The sequence below is a fragment of the Charadrius vociferus genome, unplaced genomic scaffold, assembly GCF_000708025.1.
Source record: "Charadrius vociferus isolate BGI_N301 unplaced genomic scaffold, ASM70802v2 scaffold199, whole genome shotgun sequence".
Classification (NCBI taxonomy): Eukaryota; Metazoa; Chordata; class Aves; order Charadriiformes; family Charadriidae; genus Charadrius; species Charadrius vociferus.
Window position 1 is genome coordinate 1151133 of NW_009650091.1, and position 23377 is coordinate 1174509.

Below are 23377 nucleotides of genomic sequence, written 5' to 3' on the forward strand. Positions count from 1 at the left end.
CTGTGCAACTGCTGTAGGTGACCCTGCTCTGGCAGGGGGTTGGACTAGATGGTCTCCAGAGGTCCCTTCCAATGCTGACCACTCTGTGATTCCTGTGTATAAAGGAGATTATCTGGAGTAGCAGAAAGGAATTGTGAAAACCATTGGTCCAGATAAAGAACGTATTTGCTGAAGGAAGGGGGGACCCTCTGGCTCCCATCCAACAGCCCCCGGAAAGCCACAACAGACTCCTGGGCTGGGAGGGGATGGCAGGGACAGACCTGAAGCACGTAGCACCAGAGGGCCATGCTGTGCAGGCTTCAGAAATCAAAACGTTCCCCCTCTGATAAAATTATGCCTTAGGCCACTTAGCAGCCCACATCAGGAGGTGCAAAGATAGGTCAGCATCTTTGGAGGCTTCAGATGCTGAACTGTTGCTCTTAGAGGGGTTGTACTGAAGCTTGTTGACAGTATTTGCTGCTCACATAAAATGCTCGTTTCTGTTGCCTTTGGTGATGTTTCTGCCTATAACCCAGAAAAGCAATAAGGTCAAAGAAAAACAGCAGCACCCACCCAGACAAAAAGAACCAAAAGTTTTGATAGAGTCCAGTGGATAAAAAGGTGCAATAGGCAAGGCAAAAGAAAAAAGAAAACAATTCAAGATCACTAAAATTCTCCACAGAAGTAGCCTTATTGCTCTGACTACTACATGCCTTACTAAGAAAAATTACATGTAAGGTTTATCCTCTATTCTAGAAGAATTTCCTTTACTACTGAAGACAATACTTTTAAAGAAGTCTCAAAAAATAACTCAATGCTTTTAGAAAAACATTTTCTCACCTGTTTTTCCTCCATTTGTAAGGATATGCATCACTTCCAGGTGTAATAAAAATCCTTAACACTGACTTTTAAAATACAGTGGAAACCCAATTACATTGTTTTGTATTGTGATTGTATGTGCTAAAGAAACTCAACCTGAAATAATAATCCCTGTGCATTTTCAAAAAAAAATATGTTTTTTATTTTGCAGGTACTTTTTTTTCTTTTTCTTCCTTAAATATACAACATCACAATCAATGAGTCATAGGATTTCACTGGGGACAAATTAACCTCTTACATGAAATAAAATGTGGTCATTGAATCAGGCTTCAGAAACTCTTCTAAACTTTAAAGTCCACAACAGGAAAACAAAGCATCATTCAGTTATATTTACAGAGCCCATTTATTTCTGCAGGTTAACACTGCCTACCCATTTAAACTTTCGAGGGATGTGGCACAACGGGAGTGAATTCGTGGAATGAAAGAGTTGGTGCTGAATACCTGGCATCCACACTATCAGTCGAGTAGCTTTGGAGTAGCTCTGGTGGGATCCTGCACACTCAGCATCCATTAGCAGAGGAGTATGTTAGGTGCGCTCCCGGAGGGCGTCAGGCAGTTTATTTTTATCAGAGAGAAAATGCAGTTTGTGTACTCTGAAGATGCTCCACGATGACACAGGTCAAAACCCTGTGAACTGGGACGGCAGGAGATGGCCTCAAAAGCAGAATTGTGACCCAAATGTAAATACTAATTAAACACATGCACTGTCAACATAAAAATCTCCCTCAAAATGTTTGCCTAGAAGAGTTTCAAATAACATCTTGAAACTGTAAACAGAAAACATTTAAAGAAAAAAATGTTTGCAAAATGTTTTCTGTCTTACATTACTGCTCTTTACATATTCAGTTACTCCCATTTCCCCACTTCTATGAAATTTCACCATAGAAATACAAGAAAGAAAAACATGTATAAATTTAAGACATTTTACTGTACACCCTTAAAAGGGTAGATATTCTGGATATATACAACAAATATACAATACACAGTCTCCCTTTACTGTAGTGGTCTGGCTACTAGTTGTGCTTTTCTCCCAATTTCGGAAGTTTAATGTTGCTTAGTTCCATAAAAGTTTTCATGAAACATATGACTTGCTGATAGCAAACAGCTCGAAAAGTAGTGCATTCAATATTTAAGCATTATATTCTTAACAGACTGATAACAAACCTTAATCTTAAGGTTGAGTAGTCTTCCACTAACAATATAAAACTGGATTCCCAAGCATTAAAAAATTTCTTTATCTACAACTTTCTTAATAAAAAGGGCAAAACTTCACCTTATATTTGAGCCAAATCTCAGCTCAAACATCATTCTGAAGATGAATTTAATTTGGTTTTACCAGTTTTTATGGCCTTTCTCTGTTTCTGCTGAGATGAAACTGGAAAGAAGACGTTGGCAGAGCACCTGTTCCTTGGGGTTTCAAAGCCCGGTTAATTGGCGTGTGCTTGAATGAAAAGCAGATTAGGCGCATATCCTACTCAAATCAACAGATCTGTTGTAGCCTGCCTTATACCTTATTTATAAAAAAGTATTGCATTTATTGCCATGTCTATACAGTATTCCCACTGGTGACTATTATTCATTTCTGCCCACCGACGATGATATAAAACTTAAAAATCAGGATTGCCTGGCTGATAACTATAGATGCACATGCTTCCAGATAGAAAATATTCACAGAGCATCGGAGGTCACGTTCAAATGTTTTGACTCATTTGAAGGTGCTTACTCAGTCGCTGTATTTCCTATACATATGTACACAAAGAAACATTGGTAAAAACAGTAATCATTTCCAGACTGGTATAAACTTTAACACGTATGAAATTACTGCTCCCAGGCTAAAATCTTCCTGCCCCACTGGCCGAAATACTAATTCTCGGAAGATGTTTCCATCAGCTATAGCATAACAACTCTGGAATGAATAAACCTTTGACTTGCCACCACAAAGGTGTGGAAAATGCGTTGTGCTTCTGCATCAGTGTGCTGGTGCTCCCAGTGAGCCAAAAGAAGTCAAACTGGGCTGCCAAATGGAGTGACAGGAAGAACATTAGTAAGTGAAACTCAGCAGCTTTATCTCACCCTTTCTCTGGTGAGAATTGGGTTCTTCGGGGACAGCAAGCAGGATACATTCTTCACAGTACACCTGACTATTACTTACACATTGCTTAAACCTATTTTCAGTGAAAATGCAACCAAAATCCTAGTTCAATGAACCTACAGTTTGTTAAAATATGACACTGTAACAAAAGAAATAGTGAAGAGACGAGTTCCCTCATAGCACAGGTTCTGGCTTTCTACATATAAACCAACCACGTTAAAAAAAAATAATAAAATTTTCAACATCAAATACAGTTCTGGTAACTGACTTGCTCGGTATCCATCTCAGCTGTGACTTCTTCCTCCAGTTTGCAGGACATTCGGTGGGGGGTGAAGTCTCCCTACCCTCTTCCTCAGGTTGAAATGAAACACCAAGCCAAAAGCTGTACATGAAGATCATGATTTCTGGTCTTCCTCTGATGGGACAACTTCCAAGAGGATTTGTAATGTTAGAGTTACCCTGTCTGCAAAGATAAAAGCATACGCATGGGGAATTTTGGTGAGGATGGAGAAGGCAGAAGCGGCCAGGAAAATTATCTTGGCTGCTGTACAGCTTACTTGCACACACAGTTCACAGTGGTCATATATACCAGGTGCATATATCATTTAAACGTCTCAATCAATTTTTTTTAAACTATGTTTTCTTTACCTCTGATCCAAGGCTATGCATATACAGCAATAATGGAAAGGTATGAAGGTATGCACTTGTTCAATAAAGATCTACATGCATTTAAAGGCTATTTTAAATCACGACTACTCTGCAGAACTGCCCAGTTTTAATGAAGTTGCAATGTTGAAATAAAAGTCTAAAAGAGTTCCACCAAGCTAATTCAGCTGTGCTAAGATCTGCCTAAGAAAAAAAAAACAAAAACAAAAAAACCTAACACAACAACAACAACAAAAAAATTAAAATAAAAGGAAACAATGCTTACAAAGCTTCACAGGCCTAAGAATGTCACGCATCCAAAGCAACTTCACGCTGTCTTTTTGTCTCTCTGGACATTTATTTCCCTCTGGCGTTTTTGGTGGTTTTCTTTTTAGGGTACAGATTTATAAATGGCACAGTTAATTTACGTATAGAATGGTAAAAGAGCATTCTCTTGCCACTCATTTCGCTTTTCACTTTTTTTTTTTTTTTTAGTAACCCATTTTAAACAAGCAGGAGCCGTTGTAAGAGAAAGTTCTGATTTTCCTTGTCTAGCATGACACGTCGGCATTTGCAGCCGTGTAAAGCGAGGAGGGTAAAACACTGCAACTCACAGAAGATATCAACTGAAACTACTTTCCTGCTTTCCCGTCTAAGGCAGAGTCCACCAGTTTTTGCTCTTCTCTCTGGAGGTCACCAGTTCAGTGCAAAGCCAGGTTGCCCTTAGACTATAAACTGATGGGGTCAGAGAGGCTGAGAGTCAACAGGGACCGCGTTTTCCTCCTGTCTCCCTCCCCTCCCCGCAGCGGGGACTTCAGAGCTGGGCTGAGCACGGTCAGGGTGAAGGGCAGGAGGAAAGCCAGCAGCAGGAAGCCGGCAGGACTTCGCCCCTGCCATCCCTCCCCTTCCAGGTTGGAGGCTGAGCAAAGGAAGAAGAAAGAAAGCAGATTTTCTGTCAAGCTGAGCTACGGTGTAACAGCTCTTGGAAAAGGGCACGGCGGCAGAGGGAAAGCCCGGGCATCTCGGGAGCTGGCTGTGATTTTAATACTTTGTTCGACAAAGTGGACAGAGCCACCTGCAGCGAGCCCTTGCCCTCGCTGGGGCGGGAGGCGGTTGTCACTCTTCCATTTCCATGGGGTAGTTTTTGCTCTGTGCTGGGATGAAGCCATGGAGGAGCAATCAGACAAGTTGAGGCGGGGGGGGTGCTGAGGTCCTTGCTTGTTTATTTTGGTTGCAATATACTCGGGATAAGACAGCGTAAGGAGTATTTTCCACCCAAAAAATGTTCCAGTCTGTCTCCAGTCAGTATCTTTATATTACCTGCTTGGGGCAGTACCTGGAGTTACAGGACTGGCTTCACATTTGTAACAAGACAACTTAACGTATCACGACAGTAAAGACGACTTCCCCGCACACACACTTTGAACTCTGGTTTTCCTTTTCAAGAGGAGAATTCACTGTAAATAGGTCTCGGGGGAAGACCTTTCCAAAAAACTTACACCTCATATCTAGATATGCGCCACATAAAGCTTGGGTGAGGAAGGAAAGGAGTCATTTACTGCATATGTAAAGACTGGACATGAAATCTGCAACAGCAAAACGCTGAGATGATTTCCTGCGGATCCAAACATCTCAAACTCAACAAAGAGAAGCAAACCGAGCTTATAACACTGTGTCGTGAGTGAGCAAGTGTCATCCTCTGGTGTTTGTAAATAACCCTGAAAGAGACATTTTGTTATATAAACAGATCTCTCTTCCAGCATGGGCTCAAGCTATAACTTTCAAGCTCCTCGCAATTCCATCCACTGTAAAGGAGTAGATGTTCTAAATATGAGGCTAAGGCTGGGTTTTCAACTGAGGAAGCCCAAATGGAAGCATTGTGGTGTTGGTGCCACATGCTTTTACACGCTGGTCTGCTTCGTAGGATTTGCTAGGCTTGACTTTTTTCATTTTCACGTTAGTTCTACAAAAAGCAAGAAAGCGGAGGTCGAACGAAGCCTGTACTAGCTGAAAATTATGCGTCCCAGCACTTCTGGTGCTACAGCAAAATTTCATTGGAAGAGGAGAGAATAAAATGTCATTCTCATGGCAAAATACCACCCAGACCCTATTAACCCCACAAAATCTGAAGTTACCTTTTGTTCAACACAGTGATTTGGTAAAGAGAATGGGCAATGTAAATGCCAGGACATTCAAAATGTACAGAGCAAAGACATTCAGGGAGAATGGGCAATGTAAATGCCATCAAGGACAGTCAAAATGTACAGAGCAAAGACATTCAGCCTTAGAGAGGATTTCATAGAATCATTGAATTGTTTTGGTTGGAAGACACCTTTAAGATCATTGAGTCCAACCAATACTCTAGCACTGCCAGGTTACCACTAAACCATGTCCCTCAGCACTACATCTGCACATCTTTTAAATACCCCCAGGGATGGTGACTCCACCACTTCCCTGGGCAGCCTCTTCCAATGCTTGACAACCCTTTCTGTGAAGAAATTTTTCCTAAGATCCAATCTAAACCTCCCCTGGCACAACTTGAGGCCGTTTCCTCTCATCCTATGGCCTGTTACTTGGGAGAAGAGATTGACCCCCACCTTGCTACAACCTCCTTTTTCAGGCAGTTGTAGACAGTGATAAGGTCTCCTCTCAGCTGCTTTTTCTCCAGGCTAAACAACCCCAGTTCCCTCAGTCGCTTCTCCTAAGACTTGTGCTCTAGACCCCTCACCGACTTCATTGCCCTTCTCTCTGGACAGGTTCTAACACCTCAATGTTTTTCTCATAGCGAGGGGCCCAAAACTGAACACAGTATTCCAGGTGTGGCCTCACCAGTGCCGAGTACAGGGGGACAATCACTTCCCTACTCCTGCTGGCCACATTATTTTTTGGGTAATCCATTCGAGGGCTCTGCTACTGTTACCAGCTTGAAACCCCTTTCACGGACGTACTCATCTTCAGGCTGGGTCTTTTATCCCACTACTCGTTCTGGGTGTTCAACATCCCTCTCCTCTGATCCTTACAAAACTGGTTCTGAATATCCAGTCTATTCCCACACGGGGCTGGTCTGTCCCCATGTGGTTTTGCACCAGTGCTGTCCTTTACTTAAACAGCACTCGTTCCACGTAGGGTTTATGAGCAGCAGTCGTCTCTCACCTCTGGAGGACATCTGGGGAGCTGAACAAGCCAAGTTCCCCAAGAAGGTGACTTGGTGGCAAATGGGCAAAGAGAGCCCCACACCACCCTGTTTGTGCGCTGAGCTGCACAGGTGAAGCAGCCTGGGAACAGTCTTGTTAGCACGGCGCCATGTTCAGACTAACAGGCTCTGACCCGCCCTGTGCTACGACACGAAAAGCTTTGTTGAAGTCTACGTAGATTGGATCTACCACGTTCTCCTTTGTCGAGAAAAAGTCTGGCAAAAGTCTGCCTCTTAAATGACAATCACATTTTTTTCCTGTTGTTCATTTACCTCGTGTCTGGAATCACACTTTCATGCCTTTGTACACCTAATGCGTATCGTTTCAAGGTTAGAACGTCAAGCTTGCAGCTGGCCAACGACTTTCCTATATCTCACAGAGGTACCTTAAGTGAATTTATCCTCATTTAATGCCTTTGAAAAATGCTCTCAGGCTATACAGCGGAGCTCCCTTAACGCTCACAAAATAACGCCAGTTTAATGACTCCACACAGAAGGTTTATTGCTGCTTCTGAGGAAAAAAAATAATAAACTTTTTATTTAACAAGTAAATCTCAACTCTGCTCCACCCCAAAACTGTCAGCATCAGTTTTTCGTTATTACTGTTGTTATTTTGGGAATAGTAATTACAAAGCAAACAAGCTGTTTCACCCACTGACTGGCATCCGCTGCTGTCCCCTCCGAGCCAGTACGCCGTGTCCATCGTAAGGTATTACACAGGCACTGGGCCTTCTTTCTGGGAGGAGAATTTTGTGTTATCTGAAAAGCTAGAAGATTCACCTTCATTGTCACAGCTGGCAGAAAAAGCTTCGCATCTACCCAGTCTACCTTAAAGAGAATATTTTTTTTTCTCTCGCTCAAGTAATGTAGTTCAACACTGGCATCCTGTGGCCAGAGATTCAAGTAACTGTATTCCAAAACCTCAGAGACTTCACAGAAAATGCCAAAAATCTCCTGGGTTTGATAAGGGAAAATTTCCTAGTCCCTAAATGTCAAGGCTGAGAAATTATAAACAGACAAAAACCTCAACTATTTAATAGAATGTCCTTTTACATACAACTGTTTTTGTTTGCTTTCTACCCATTCCCAGGACATTGCAAGTAATTTATAACTTTATGGAGATAAAATTAAGAAGACCGGAGTGTGCTAGCCTTAAACTAACATCTTTTTCTGTAAATTCTTTCTGCCCTATTGTCTATGGACTTTCCAGCACGAATTAAGAGGGAAAATCATAGATCCTAAAACAGATAGGATATAACTATATAACCTGTATTTATATAGAAAAAATACATATAAAAGGTTATAGTATAACATACATATAAAAACCCAATTCTTTTATTGTGAGCAGCTCATCTTAAATCATCCCTTAAGACTGAAGTACAGAAGACAGTATGTATTTTTGATTCAGCACCTATACAAATAAACTATTTTTAGTTGAAAACTCTCATGGGTTGGGTTTTTCTTTTGCAGCAGAAGAGCTTTTCTTTCAGTTTTGTTTAATAAATTAACCATAATTCCTCAAGTATTTTGTTTATATTATTGTTTCATGTTTTGAAAATTACCTCCATTTTGGAAACCTATCATGCTGAGTGACAAAAAAGAGAAGAATGGGGGAGCTGTAATAAATGATACTGACTTCTTTCTAATCGAAACGTTCCAGATAACCCTTCTCCAACATATCAGAACTTCCAGAAATGCTTTCAAAAAATTTCAGAAATTGTATAGAAATTATTCTCAGTGTATTTACGTGTGAAATACTAGAGCCAAGTTACTCAGAAGTCATTTTTCATATGAAGCACGGAAACAATTTCCACAGAGGTGTGTCAAGCACAGTGTATTTTGCTATAGTTTTGTTGGGACCCACCACTAAGGACAATATCCCCATAGTGAGCCCAATGGCTCCTGCCCCATTCCAAATACTCCACAGACGTGTGGTCTCAGCAGGGAGCACTGAGCCCATCCTGTCAACACAACCGAGATGTTTAATTTTCCAAACCGATTCTCCTGGGAGAGAAATACTTGGCGTAGGCCAACGGCAAGGGAAGGGAGATGGGTGATTTAAAAGGAAGCAGATGTTTGTAGGGGAGGGAGGGGAGAAGGGGGCGGGGGAGAGGCATCCATCCACTCATTTAAAGTCAATCGCTAGCCAAAGAATAGGCTTGCTGTAAACATACCTCGTTAGTTAGCAGACATTGATTGTAACTGGCAGAGCAATGCTATAGCATGCGCCGAAAAGAAACTTGCATTGTCATCCCCAGCTCAGAGCAGCCGAGAGGATCGATCGGGAGGATTTCACAACACGGCGAGCCCTGGGAAATTCCCAGAATCAGCACAAAGGAGAGGAGTCCCACCGGGACTTACCTAGGAGCTTTCTGAACCATTTTGGCTTCTTGTCCCAGACAATAAAGAGGTAGTAGGCAGGAACTCCAGTCAGGGTTATTGCAAATCCAATCCCTGTATTCACTGGATCAGAGTAAAGTGACAGTGCAACCATGAAGAGGCAGGTGAAGGAAAACAATGCTGGAATAAATAGAGGCACCTGAAACATAACCACACAAAGGACCATTACTTTACATTGACCTTGTTGAATGACTCTGGCATTTAACGTTCCATGACACATAAATTGGATAAAACCCAGCGGTACAGGATAGTTCTGGAGAAATATGGGTATCTAGAACATGCACACAAAATGTCAGTGACCGCAGAAACCAAGCTATGCAGAGTGCTATGCAGTGAGTACCACAGAAGTCTTTTAATTACATACTAAACCACTACAGTGGTTTATGTCCTTTAAAATGTAAGGGCTGTAAATAAGTTACGTTGCAAAAGTCCTTTCTCTAATTCCCCGGTAGATAAGTAAGCAGCACTAACCGCAGTAACGATTTCCTCTTTGATAATTACCTATTAGAAAACATTTTAAAACACAACCAGGAGCTCAAGTCACCTTTTAAAACTATTAAGAACGTATTGATTTTCTTCCTAAGGTAAAAATCAAAATCAAGCAGGAAGAGAGCAAATTAAACACCAATTTGACTAGTGATAAAGATATTTGATAGCATTATGCAACTGATAGCTACTGAAAAAGCACTTTCTGACTTGTATGACTGATAGCATTATCAGTGTCACTGTTGAAAGCACAAAAAGGAACAATATCAAATTAGTTCTCTCAATTTTCAAGTACACCACTACAATCACTGTGTTAGCACCTCTCTGAAGGAAACGCCTACAGGCATGGCTTGTGAGATGTTCGATGAAACGGGAGAATCGGAGAATTCCTTGGAGACTGTTCTCTTCCTTTCATGCCTGGAAGCATTACTGTTCCTCTTTTGTGCACTGTCAAAGCATTTATTTTTTTTAATCGCACCAAAATAGGTTGTGCTGTTGACCTTCTTATTTACAGATATACCTACAAGAATGCAACAGCACACATTCTCAATTCTTCAAAAAATAGGCTTCCCAGCAATATATAAATAGGGATAGATTCCTCTATTTTTTTCATGACGGACGTTATCTTTCCCGATACACAATGGGACAAGAGACTTTCGAAGATGTTACTTGAAATAAGTAAGAAGCATGGCAGAACCGTGGCCAAAACAGCTACTGTTCAACGGGCATTTTCTTTCTGGGTTCACAGTAACTGTGTCTGCAAATCCATTGCAAGTGCCAAATACAGAAATGGCACTAACAACTTATTTGCACATCAAATCGGCATATTTGATACTGGATAGGCAACGAAATAAATGTTTGACAGCAATGCTTACGCTTGACATGAATTCTGGTTGCAAAATTATTCAGGCCTTTATCAAAGGGGACATTAAATAGAGAACTGGCTGAAAAATCAGGTTGGCACGTGTAACCCCAATATTTGCAGTTCGAACCTCATGTGACTACACAGGACTAGAGGTATTTTCACGCTGCCTTGATGTGACAGATGGGCAAAACTGAGCAAACACCTTCATTTTGGCACAGCAGCTTCAGTCGCTGCACCCCAAGCACCGGGGAATAGGCAAGAATTATCTTTCATGAGGGAACGCAGGAGGGAGCTTGCAGAAAAACACTCGGAGACCCTTCAGTGCAGACAGCTATTTTCTCTTAACTCTGTTTTTCAAGAAAAAAGAGGTTAGCTTTCTACATCAGAAAATGCTCCTTTACCGGCTGACTACACAATAGATAGGAAGGAGAAGGATTCATGTAAAACAGTAGAGAGCGGAGGTTACCTTGAAAGGACGAGGCATATCAGGACGTTTATATCGGAGATAAATCAACCCAGCAACTACTAGTCCAATAAAAAGCCACCTGGCAAAACTGAGGAAATTCAGGAGGCTGTAGAGATCCCCGTTGAATAACATTATCATTGTGAGAGGATGCTGCAAAAGAAATTCAGAGCGTAAGAGGGGTTTCGTGGATTATTTCACAGCAGCGATGCCAAATTTTTCCATGGGGACAAGCAGCACAGCCTTTTGCAGACACACCTGATGGCCACAGACTTTGGTTCTGCCTTTCTCACGCCAACCAGGTGTGGGATCAATACCTAGCTGTCCCCCAACATCACATTTGATCAATATATGTCTGTCCCAGGTGGCCACACTTGATCAATACATCTGTCCCCTGTGACCCAGAGAGATACACAGGTACACAGCCTGCTGCATCACCAAAATGCTCGAGCATCCTGGGCACCGTTCTCGCAGGACCTGAGAAATATATATGAGCCCACTGCAGTTTTCCTCGCTCATCACGGATGAAAATGAGAAGAGCAGTTAAATTTTGGTCACATCTGATCATACAAAAGGGGAGGTTTCTAGGGTGCCTTGTGGAAGGAAAAAGTCTTTATGGTCCTCCAGGCTGCAACAGGGGAACTCAGCAAAGAGGGCATGGTAAGGGGTAGCTACACATGATGGGATACCAGCTGGGCACACCGGGTTGCCACCAGCTTGTGTTTGCAGCCCGCCTTTCAGGCTTGCAGAGCGTAGACTTACTGCACATCGGCAATGCAAACATTTCTGAGCAGAGAGAAGCATTTAGCTGTCATTCAGGTGGTTGCTGAACGGCAAGAAGGAGAGAGGACACTAGAATAAATACATTTCCTCATTAAAAAGCTGTTCTGAGATACAAGGCTTCTGTGAGGCAGGCAAAAGCTTGTGCATAAACTAGTGTTGCACCTTAAATGATTAGCGTGGGATACAAGGATCTATTTCAGGGTAATCTCTGGACAAAAAGCAGAATATTTGCAGCTTGAATCAACTCTGCAGGGTAGCCCGCACTTCCCACGTGAGACACACTATGCCCACAATGACACAGTCCTTGCGTTTGGGGATGAAGGAATGAGTCAACTTCACTGTAGCCCTTACTGTTCCGCAAGAGGGAAGATCCCGGCAGCGACAGCTTCTCTAGGTTTATAATGAGGCAACAAGTGAAATCAACTGCATCTGCTGTGAAACCTGGGCTACATCTTTAGGTAAGGAAAACTAACTTGTATTAGTTATCAACACTCACAGATTCTCTCTCTTTTTTTTTTTTTTTTTTTTTTTTTTTAAGCAGTGAAGACAGCATGGATTTGAACCAGAAGGATCAAAATTTCAAATACGGGTTTCTGGCTTCCAACCTCTAATGACTTACAAAGTAAAGTTCTTTACACACAGATATTAAGTAAACTCCTTCCCTGTAAAGGTCAAAAGAAATTTTACCACTGAATTATATTGAGCAAGATTTCTTCTATATAGATTCAGCCCCTAAAAGCTTAAAACCTCAGTTATTAGCATGATAATGCAAGAAAGGGCCATGGACAGTGAAGGAGAGCTATCAATAAAAAAAAAAAATTAAAAAATTATTACCATCAGATTGTACACACACCTCTATGCTTTTTTGATCTAGGCTTTGAGCAACCTGGTCTAGCGAGAAGTGTCCCTGCCCATGGCAGGGGGGTTGGAACTAGATGATCTTTAAGTTTTCTTCCAATCTAATCCATTCTATGATTCTACGATCTATCAAATACCAAGACATAGATACATAAACAGATTTCTTAATCCCTAATTATTTATTTTTTTTGTTTAACAAGCCTCAAACACTGAACATGCTTATTTTCTCAGTTTCTCCACAAGAGCTCTTTCCATTCTTATAGCGTGTAGACCTTGGCAGGAGAAATAAAATAGGAAAATGCTAAAATGCAGGCTAATGATGCAGAATATATCCTGCAACTATTCTAACTGCAATAAGGTAAGGAAAAAAATATTATAGTCTCTGAAGGAAAGCCATCTTCATAAGGGAATCCAGCTTTTTCAAAGGAAATCAATGCACTGGTGTAACAGGACTGGATGTAATAGCAGAAAATGTCTTTCAGAAAAAAAATATAAATATTAATATATTTTGTGCATTTCATTCCACAGAAAACAGTCAATGCAATTTACCCCAAAGGTATGACTACTTCAGCCCAAAGAAATAAAATGCAAAGTAAATGCTTAAGTGAAACAAATTCTATTAAAACTTTTCACCGTAATTGCATTGCCTGATTTCAAAATTTGGATGTCTACAGTTGTGTGTGCACATGTAAAATTCAACACATCAGCTGGCACTTCAGAAGGGAGCTTATAGGCACCTATAGCAAAAACTGATTTAAATTCCAGTACGAGCATCTGGTCTTACTAGCGTACACTCGTAGATGCACACACGTCTTCTGCTGTGGCTAGAACTCCCCACAGATGCAGAGGTCTGTCCAGATACATTACAGTCATCGGTCCCAAAAGAGGGACTGGACACCCACGGTTGTGAAGACTGCAAGTTAAGTGGAAATCTTCTCGGCACTATGCAAACTGGGGTTTGAGGTCGGTATTTTGACATTTTGTCCTAACATTTTACTGTACAAATTAGTCTGCAACGCAAACACATGGCCAGCGTTTAGCTCTGCCTCTATTTTAGAAGTCAGTAATAGGATTTCCACTATAATACTGGTGGTTTTCCTTAGACAATTCACAGACTATTGCCCAGGCACACGTTCTCTCATTTTTTAATCACCGCTACACTGCACTGCTGAGGGTTCCCCTTCCATTATCTTAGTGCATAATTGTTTGCATTTTTCACTATAAGGTGGTATAATGAGCCTTTAGGGTGCTCCCAGATGCTGGTGTTTAGCTGCACTTTCAGCTAAATGAATCCCTTTTTTGTTTGTTTGTTTAAATGGAATTTGTTTCTCTAAAAGGGAACTAGCTTATCACTAGCAGGTCCTTAGAAATAAAGGGCAATAAGACATGAATCAGGCTGCAGCAATAGGCAGTCAAGTGCTACCGACAAGACGGCAAGAAGATGATAGAATAAGAACAACTCCCAAATCTCATTCCTCTCTTTACTGTCCTGTGCCCTGCCCAAAGCCCGCGTACACGTTAATAAATGAGACTCAAGCAGTGCCCAAATTCTGTTCGAATCCTCCAGAGCAAGCCTGTAATATGAATTCTTGTGCAGGAACATTTGTTTGTATGATTTACCAAAACAATGACAGCTGGCAGAGGAGTGTGCTTGCGGACATGAATCATGGAGAGAATTTCCGGAAGGTGACCCTCGCGGGATGCAACGAAGAACATCCTGGTGGGAAATAAATGTGGACAGACTTTAAATGCGCTCATTACTGTGACTAGGCAAAGCGGCTCATGAAAGTCACACAGCACAGCGGCACTTCTTAGGTTTGTTTGAGGTATGCTGAATGAAAAGACTAGCAGGAGAAACCCGTACACAGAAATCAAAGTAATTTCTGAACGCGTCCCCTCCTTACCTTACACTATGATGGGTATTTGGAATTAGTTAACATTTTCCCTCCAATTTCCTTCCTTCACGTGAAACAAAGCAGCCATTAATTAAGTGCTACACTCAGAGGGATTCATTTCCAAACCACTCAAAGGGTTTTAACAATAAGATACTAAATTGGACAGGAACAATGTGAGAAAAAGCCCCGCACCTGGTAAACAGTATAGTAATTTTTCATTTCCCACTAAAGGTATGAATCCTACTCTCCCTTCCCTTTGCTTTCTCACTTTCAGAGTATATCCCGTGCCCTCCACCCCCAGTAATATTAGCAATACCCACCTGGAGACCGCAAAAATGCCACCATTCATAGATCCAAAGCAGGAGAGAGCAACAAATACTGGCACAGCTAAAGAGAAGTTTCCCATTAGTCGTTCGGCAAAGGTCTGTTAGAGGAGAGAGAAACATACAGTGATTTTTCATAAAACATGAAAGTAATTTTGCTCTATTAACAAACTATTAATAGGTATGGTAAGTATTATTTACATCTCTTTTCTGCATCCCTCACTGAAAGTTGTGCTGGGCATTTGTTACCCCGTATTTTGGGACACCGAGGTTACTGTAGATGAAGTCTCCCACCCATGCTCCCGACTGAGCCTGGGAGATCGCCAGTTGAGGCAATGCTGCGGAGGTGGAATCAGGCCCTAATTTATGTTAGTTTAGTCCATTATGACTCCCAAAAAGAAGACCCAGTCTGAATGGATCAAGGTCTGATCTGCATACCTTTTTTTTTTTTCTTTTTTTTTTTTTCTCTACAGCCTTCATTTTACTTAGCTGATGCTTCCCAGTGGTATAGTCCATCCATTCACACTTTATTGTTGTAGGTTACCAGAAGAGCCTTAATTGGAGTTCTGGGCACCACAGGAGACATGCACAATTTTCTTCAGGTTTGCAAAATGTTTTGTTTCTAAATCTCCCATCACCTACAGAATTTGGTCATTTTTTTAAACGCCACATCAATTGAAATAGCCACAGGCAGTGTCACTACTGAAAAGTAAGCGGAAATTTTTATTTCTTATTGCGAGTCGGATACCATAAATATAAAAATCAGTTTCATCACCACAATTCAGCAAGAAAAATCGAAGCAGTATTTCCAAGCCAGGTTGCCTTGCAACTCCTTCCCAAACGAACTCCACTTTTCACAGCAACCCCCTTTCTAAGTACTTGGGATGCACATTGTGTGGAGACAGCGTTACAGCTTCTTGCTAGCAAAAATAGTTCAGAGCTCCCACTTCCACAAATATCTGTGTTTCCTGTTTCCCAGGAGTTCAGCAAATAATTTTTCATGCATGTACTTGGCTATAAAGTTTAAGTCTTATTGACTTGTTATATCAAGTCAATAAATACAGTCTAACTATACATTGCAAATGCTATTGATGGCCTTAAGTGCAATCCCACTCATCAGTCAAAAATCAGACTAAGTTCACTGGGATGCTAATACGTGGTGTAAAAGAGAAGCCATAGAAAAACCTCATTGCAGGTGTCCCCCCAATTCTTTTCCCCTGGAAATAAGAATATATCAACAAAGAGAACTGCAGCAGGGATATAGCTTTGCATTTTTCTTCTGTGACTTACCACTGCTACAGCTTTTGAAAGCAGCAATTCCCCAGCACTGATTGTAGTGAAATAAGCCACGTTTGTTAACACATAGCCAACTGTGACGATAATCATTGAAATGCATATTGCGAGGGGTATGTTTCTGAAATACACAAGGTAGCTCATTATTTTGCAATCTGGTTGCTATTCCCTGAACATGAAACAAATAACATGAGAAGAAGCCACTAATGATGGCGAATGCATATTTAGTGATCCCAAAATATCATGATTAGAAACTACCAATAAAAAAATAACACATCTAAACAAAACCATCTACACAAAGCAAATAGGTTTATAATGAAGACGTGAGAAACCATTTGAGGAAGGGGTCCTTCGGGGATGCCAAGAAATTGTGGTCCCCACACTTCCCATATGAGAAGTATGGCCCATTTGAGCTGCCCACCCATACCGACTTTCAAGCTGAGCCCAACAGGAAGGCAACAGGTATCAATGCTGGAACCAGCAATAAGGCAGATGATAGATGCAGGTGGTTCAGCTCTCCGTCTATCAGCAGAGCAACCACAGCGGCATCTCTAACATACCTACCGGCACTCAATGCCCACCTGGAGCTGGTCCGACATCTTCCCCTGGATGTCAAAATGTCTAGCATGTGTGATTCTGCCCTCTCCTCCTCTGTGCAACTCTTCCCTCACACGCTCTACCACATCCCAATTATCTTGCTCACCATGCAGGGATACACGACGGCAGAAAATGACACAGAAACAGGTACAACATAAATTTTTGCTGTTAGCACAGCACAAATAGTACTGAACGGTACAAAACCTCTGACATCTTAGCTAGAAGGCAGAACAATTATACACAAGTAAATAATAACGCCGAACTTTTACATAGTATGTCCTCCCAGTCAGCAAAGGAGAACAGCAGAATTATTTCTATTAAAGAAGAGGAACAGAGGTACAGTGAATTTATCCAAGCAACACTGCAGGCAAACGTTCGAGTTAGGAACAAAAACCAAATGTTATTTCAGTGTCTTTCCACTTGTTATCATTGCTATCTGCATCACACCAAGAAGAGACTCAGATCTGAAACCAACGTTTGGTCCTTTAATTCCAGGGCCAAGAGTTGCAGTTGGAAAGATGCAGTATGCTCCCTCTGAGGAGAGCTGAGAGCTCCTGCTTCATGGCTGGTTCCCTCCAGCTGTCTATATTAAGATTGTTTTTGAAGAGATGCAAAGATTGCCACATTTAGAGAACTTTGTTGCGAAGGTTGCTCCATCTGGTGGGAGAAAGGTGAGACAGGATGAGTAACTCCGGTCTCCCAGAATAGGCCACAAGCACAGTCCTAAAGGACTACTATAAGTACCTTAAAGGAAAGGGTGTTTTGAAAAGAAACACAAAGATTCAACTTTTTCTGTTTGGTTTTTTTCTTTTTTCCCCCTCAAAGAAACTCAGCTGTGTCAGAATTTCAAGGATCCTCTTCACTACCAGTCCTTATTTCTCAAAAAAATCCGACATCACTATGCCTGTATAGAGCTGAAAAGAAGCTCTAAACTGAGACTAAATAAATAAAGTGGGACAGTATCACGGTCGCACATCTTGCCCACCTTAGAAACCATGGTGTCGAATACCATCATGTACCCATGGACACGGGTAGGAAGGGGAAGGAGGGGAGGCAGTTGGAGGATGTGCTTGTTGATGGAGAAAGCAACGGCAAGGACCAGAGCACACAGCCCAGAATACAAGTGCTGTACTGCTGGAAAGAACACAAAGTTACTGACTCAAGACATACCGCAGAACTGTGTGTGCCTGTGAAAAAAGTGGTTTTGAAGGTCAGTTGCCAGATATTTTGCAACCAGTTTGGTTAAGCTTCTTACCTGACCTGGGTGTAAACTGAATTCAATCCACTTAGCACTTGATTCAAGGTAGGGATACATGATTTCAAAGCCTCTCAGAAAAGAATTTTTAATTGTATCTTCTGCATCACAGATGAATGCTTCAACCACCAAGCTATTGGATAAATCAGCACTCACTCCAGCCTTAAAAGTTTCTAGCCAAAGATAGAAAATTTGTACTATTTTCACAAGTACTATTTGAATGACCAAAACCACATTGTTAAACTTCATAAACTATCATGGTCCATTCTAACTCTTACTAAACACCTGCTTGCTGTTTTCTCTTCTAATCTAAATCCCAGTCTAATTTCCCCTAAAACAAAATAGAAGCTCAAAATTAGGGGGGGGGGGGCAGGAATCATGCTCACAAACATGACTGTTTTCGTAGCCCTGCTGGTCCTGCCTTGTTATGTTGAAGAGCACTAACCTCCTTGGATAGTAATACCACAACACCACAAAAAACCCCCACAACTCAAGTGAAGGATAAAACCCCAAAACCAAGCCAGAACCAGTCAGCAAGCGTTATTCATCAAAAAGCCAGCAGATGATAACTTACACCCGGAGCAGCACAAGGGATGTTGTGACTTCTAAGATTCCGAGTCCTCATCTTCTGAGCGAAGCGAGCGCTCGGGTTGCACCTCCTTTTGTCTCCCGGCAGGAGCCGGCCTTCAGAGGGCTGCTGTACCTTCGCACACAGCCCCTCCGAGTGCTGCTCATTAGCCACTGCTTTCCGTGACAGATTTAGTCAAAAATGAAAGGCCATTTTTAAGATTTCAGGGATGAGTAATACGGTACAGCTCATTTCTCACTGACACCTCAGTTCAGGTTTACACTTGGTCCTCGAGTCATCTGAAAGCACAGACAGACAGGTAGGAACCATATGTAAAACCACTAAGCGAGAGCTTTCATCATGTCTTTTCTATCCATCCAATTTAAGAGGCAGTTCCCAATTTGCAACACGATGCCGCTATCAAACTCTTTGCGATGAGCTACCATCACTGCAGTAGAATAAAAACTGTAATGCTATTAGCATTAAAAATCACCTCCTTTCCTTGGAGGATCACTTTACCAATTTTCTTGTATTTTAGATATTCTCCCAGACTTCCAAATCTTCTCTTCAAATCAGCAAAAAATCACACCTAAATCCTATTCTTTGTTAAATTGCCTCTATCAATGTAGATTTTGCCTTTTCACTTCTGCATCCTATGAATCAAACACAACACAGGGTGTTAGAACACTGATAAGCCGTGTTTCTGATATAATGCAAATACGCAACTGCCACACAGCTAGCTGAAAGATTTGGCCTAGAGGAGTCAGAAAATTCAAGAAAAAAAAGATATTTTTCACTTTAGGACTTCGATTCATTGAATCTAAAATTTTTGATGTGAAACTTGACCACTTCGGTATGACATTTCTCAGCAAAAAAAATCTTAGGACCAAGACAGAAATCTTGTCCAACCAGTAAAGACTTCAAAATGGCCAACAGCTTAAAAAACATAGCATTGTGTGTGCTCAGATACAATATTTTATTTACTTAAAGCAGGCCCAGGACTTGAACTTGCACTGAAGTGGGTACTAGTTACTGTAGGGCAGTGCTCTCCTTTTGCATTTCATCTCAGAGTTAATTCTCAAGAGATTTCAAAATCAAGAAAAACTATTGTCAAGTCAGCTGGGTTTCTAAGTAGACCTTCAGGTGCTGACATTATGATGATTGGGAAGTGTCTCATGTGTTACCGTTAAGACAATACTCAAGCAGGCAGCTCCTTGGGTAGTAGGGGAAGTGGCTGCCAGCAAAGTCTTTTGCAATATTTATCTCTTCTCCCAGAACTTTGAAGAAAAACAGTATCAAAAGGAAAAAAAAAATATCTGAGGAAGCCTGAATCAGGAAAATATTGACAGTATAATTACAAACTCTTTATAAAAACAGATGAGAGACAATTAGGGTAGCTTCTAAGCATCTGAATGTTGATGAAAACTGAATTGAATCTCCACACATTTTGAGATGTACCCACCCCTAGCTACTATTCAAAGCTAAATCTTCCCCTTTTGCCTTATATAAAAAGCAATTATAATGAAGAATCGCAACAGCTTAAAAAAAGAGCACATCTACCTTGTGCTTCTCAAAGTCACTGAGGAGTCTACCATCAGAGCGAATTCAGCATTAGGAATAGAGTTAGTCCATCCTGTGGCTATACAGGGCCGAAATACATTGCCAAGCTATGCTGTATACAGCTTAGAATCAAATTTCCTCCTTCTAGAGCCTGTAAAAGGCCTCGGAGCCAGGGCACAGGGTTCACTTAATCAGGATATCCGCTGGGTTTTAGATTTGACCTTCAGCGTTGCAGAATCATAGATCTTCTGATAATCTGCTCTGGTACTGCAATACCTCCTACAAATATTTTTAGAGAAAAAACACGGAGCTGACCGAGCAAGGGGCAGGGGGAGGGAAGGGAAAAAGGGAAAAAGAAAAAGAAAGCCAAAGTGAGAACCTGGGGATAAGAAGGAACAATGTCACTAAATCAGCTGAGGAACATTCCCAGAAGTCTACAGCTCATGTCCCACCTTAATGACAACTTTTGTAACAACGAACAGTGACCGCTAAGAGCTGTGACTACTGCAGGCCCTTCTTTCTACGAAACGAGAAGTGCACAGTCAAAACGTGCCCCACCGAGTCAGCTGAGTTCACAAGTATGAAACACATTGCCACCACATCCTTTGTTGTTTAGAGGCCGTGCCAAAATAATTTCCTCGCGTCCATTGCAAATACAGGTTTTACAAATGCTCAGTCTGCTCAGACTGCACCAGCGGGACCCAGCCAGGAAACATAAATAAGAAGGTCTAAACAAATCAGTTAATTACTGGCTAAGTTAGGTGAGACAACCACATCTTTACTGTGCTATGGAAATTGTGAAAGATACTTTCTGCTATATTTAAATTATAAAAAAAAAAAAGAAAGAAAAAATGAAAAGAGGAGAGAGGAAAGGTCCTAATTCCTTCACATGGCTTCCAGGCAAGGATTTGCCTGGTTTTCATGAACATGAACCTATATATGCTATATTTCTTGAGTTGAAAATTTACCACCACAGGAGTTTCAAGACCCTTTTCAAAAAATCCCTTGTGCAATAATTTATTCACCATTTGCAATCTGTTAAGCAATTTTCCAAATGAACTGTTTCCAGATTTTGGCACTCTTAAAAAAATCTAATCATCCATCGCACTCTCCACAGGGCCAAAGCTGCGCAGAAGAAGTCACAAGGGCAAATTTATCCAAATAACCTGACACTGAAAAAAATAAATAAATACAATAGAAAAAGCAGCAAGAGAGCGCTGGTAATTTAACATTCCCAGGATTTCAGTGCAAGACCAGAAGACGTATAGGCTTGGCTTAGTAGGTGCTGCATTCCAGAGCCTGCCTTACACCTCTTGCTATTCCTGGGTAGTCATTCCGTGAGCTATGGCAATCCCGAATCCTGGACAGGAAAGCGATATGCTTCGATATAAACTTACTTATCTCTGATACACGTTTTTCATGCAAAAAGCCGCCTACAAGACAGCCCATTACACTGAAGGGATCAAATGGTTCTCACCATGTCAACGTGTGAAAAAATTACAATCTCACCCATCTGTTAGGAGAAAAGGAGGATGCGAAACTTAAAAGGAGGCCACCTTCCAGGACAGAATCAGAGCCAGGAATAGAGAGGCAAAAGGGACGGGAATGATCACAACAGCTCTCAAATCCGTGGATTTGTAAATGCTAATATGGATCTCAGCAACGCCTAACACCTGACTTTAGCAACGAGCTATTATTATTTTGTTTATTGTAGCGAAGGTTCTCAGCAGATCACCGCTTCTCCCCCTTCACTGCCTCCCAATATGCTCCAGCCTTATGTTCCAGACCGGAGCTGCTGTTTGTGGGCTTGCAGCTCAGACACTATTAAATTACATGACTTCTCTTCATCTTCTTTTGATTGTGATTTTCCAGGGGAGAAATGAAATAAAGGAAAGACAAGCTATTAAGCTGCGCTCTCATTTACGCCACCACAAGCTCCATGGAGGTTACTGCTGAAGCGAGCGTTAAAGGGCTTTCTTCTCCGTTTTGATGCATTGGGTCTGTACCTCTGACATCTGCGCAGACACAGCAGCAGGACACTGCGACAACAGAGTGAAGAACCAGGCCCCAGTCCGCATTTAAATACCTTCTTGCTTTCTATCACCTAGCAAGAGAAGAAAAGAGCTTCTGCTGCACCTATATACTTGCTTTCTTCCTGGCATTTGACTTCACTCGTTTGGATTATAATTGGTTATCGTTCATAAAAGGGGTCTTCTGTGACCAACTGACTTTAATGGGTCAAACTGCGTTAAAAGTGTGCTGGGAAGGGTGGTAGATTTTCTTAACTTTTCAAATGTTTTCAATACCCTTTCCAGCAGGCATCCCTAAAAAGTGAATGAGCATGAATACTTTCTTGGCTAAAACTTAAGACCTAGAAAGGTACTAATTGCACAAGGCAACGCTGTTCTCCGTAACATCTTCCATGCAAACCCTCCCAGCTGAAGTCCCAAGCAGAAAGTCCCAAGCAGAAGATCCTAAGGAGATCTGCCCAACAGCCCTGCAGTGACTGAGGATAACTGTCATGCTCACAGGCTGATTCGCTTTATTTTAGTAGAGGATTGAACCTGGCTGCAGTCATTTCGTGTACCGACTCAGGTTGGCACGCCAGATCTCACCAGAGTGCCGTATTCATTTACACCATGGCCCCAGGCCTAACTTGACAAGCCAATGCCTTTTATGAAACACCTTTCTTTAAAAGATGGAATGGATTCCTCCGAAAGCTGGGCTACCAGCTAGAGAGACCTCTCATGTTCAAGCAGGAGCCTGAATCTTTTCGCATGGAGCGGATGGCGTTCCTGGCATTCCCAAAGAAAATTAGGCCCAGACAGCAGATATTAAAGATGACAGCTAAATCCACAAAGGACTTTCCAGGTTACAAGGCTAAATATTCGTCACCCTGTCTCTGCTTAGCCACGCGTGTTGCTTGTACAGCAAGCGGGTGAGCACTGTTAGGAGCCAGAAAGAGAGCACAAGAGGCAGTACACAGAGCAGCTGAAATTATATGAAATGCAAGTAAAATGGGAGCTTAATTTTTAAAACCTTCTCTTTAAAAAAAAGAAATAAAACACAGATGAGAAACATAAGAAATAAATCATCCCCTGTGACTTCTCAGTCAACTCTTCGATAAACCATTTCCATATGTCCATCAAGAGCCAGTATCCAATATCTTCACATTACCTCATTTGCAAACTGATTGTACAAAGCTTATGACTGTTTCCAAGAGACGTATGAATAACCAGACCT

At 41.6% G+C, this 23377-nt stretch overlaps 1 protein-coding gene across 1 annotated transcript in view; it reads right to left on the reverse strand.

Annotated features, from left to right (window-relative positions):
• Nucleotides 1–3345: 3345 nt before the first annotated feature.
• The window catches only part of SLC7A11 (solute carrier family 7 (anionic amino acid transporter light chain, xc- system), member 11), a 59817-nt gene continuing 39785 nt past the window's right edge, over nt 3346–23377 (reverse strand). The window contains exons 7-12 of the mRNA XM_009892169.1: nt 16152–16275; nt 14859–14962; nt 14264–14360; nt 11006–11155; nt 9150–9327; nt 3346–3413 (exon numbers count right to left, since the gene is read on the reverse strand). Of these exons, the coding sequence (XP_009890471.1) occupies nt 3346–3413; nt 9150–9327; nt 11006–11155; nt 14264–14360; nt 14859–14962; nt 16152–16275 (721 nt within the window). The remainder of the gene's footprint in view (nt 3414–9149; nt 9328–11005; nt 11156–14263; nt 14361–14858; nt 14963–16151; nt 16276–23377) is intronic.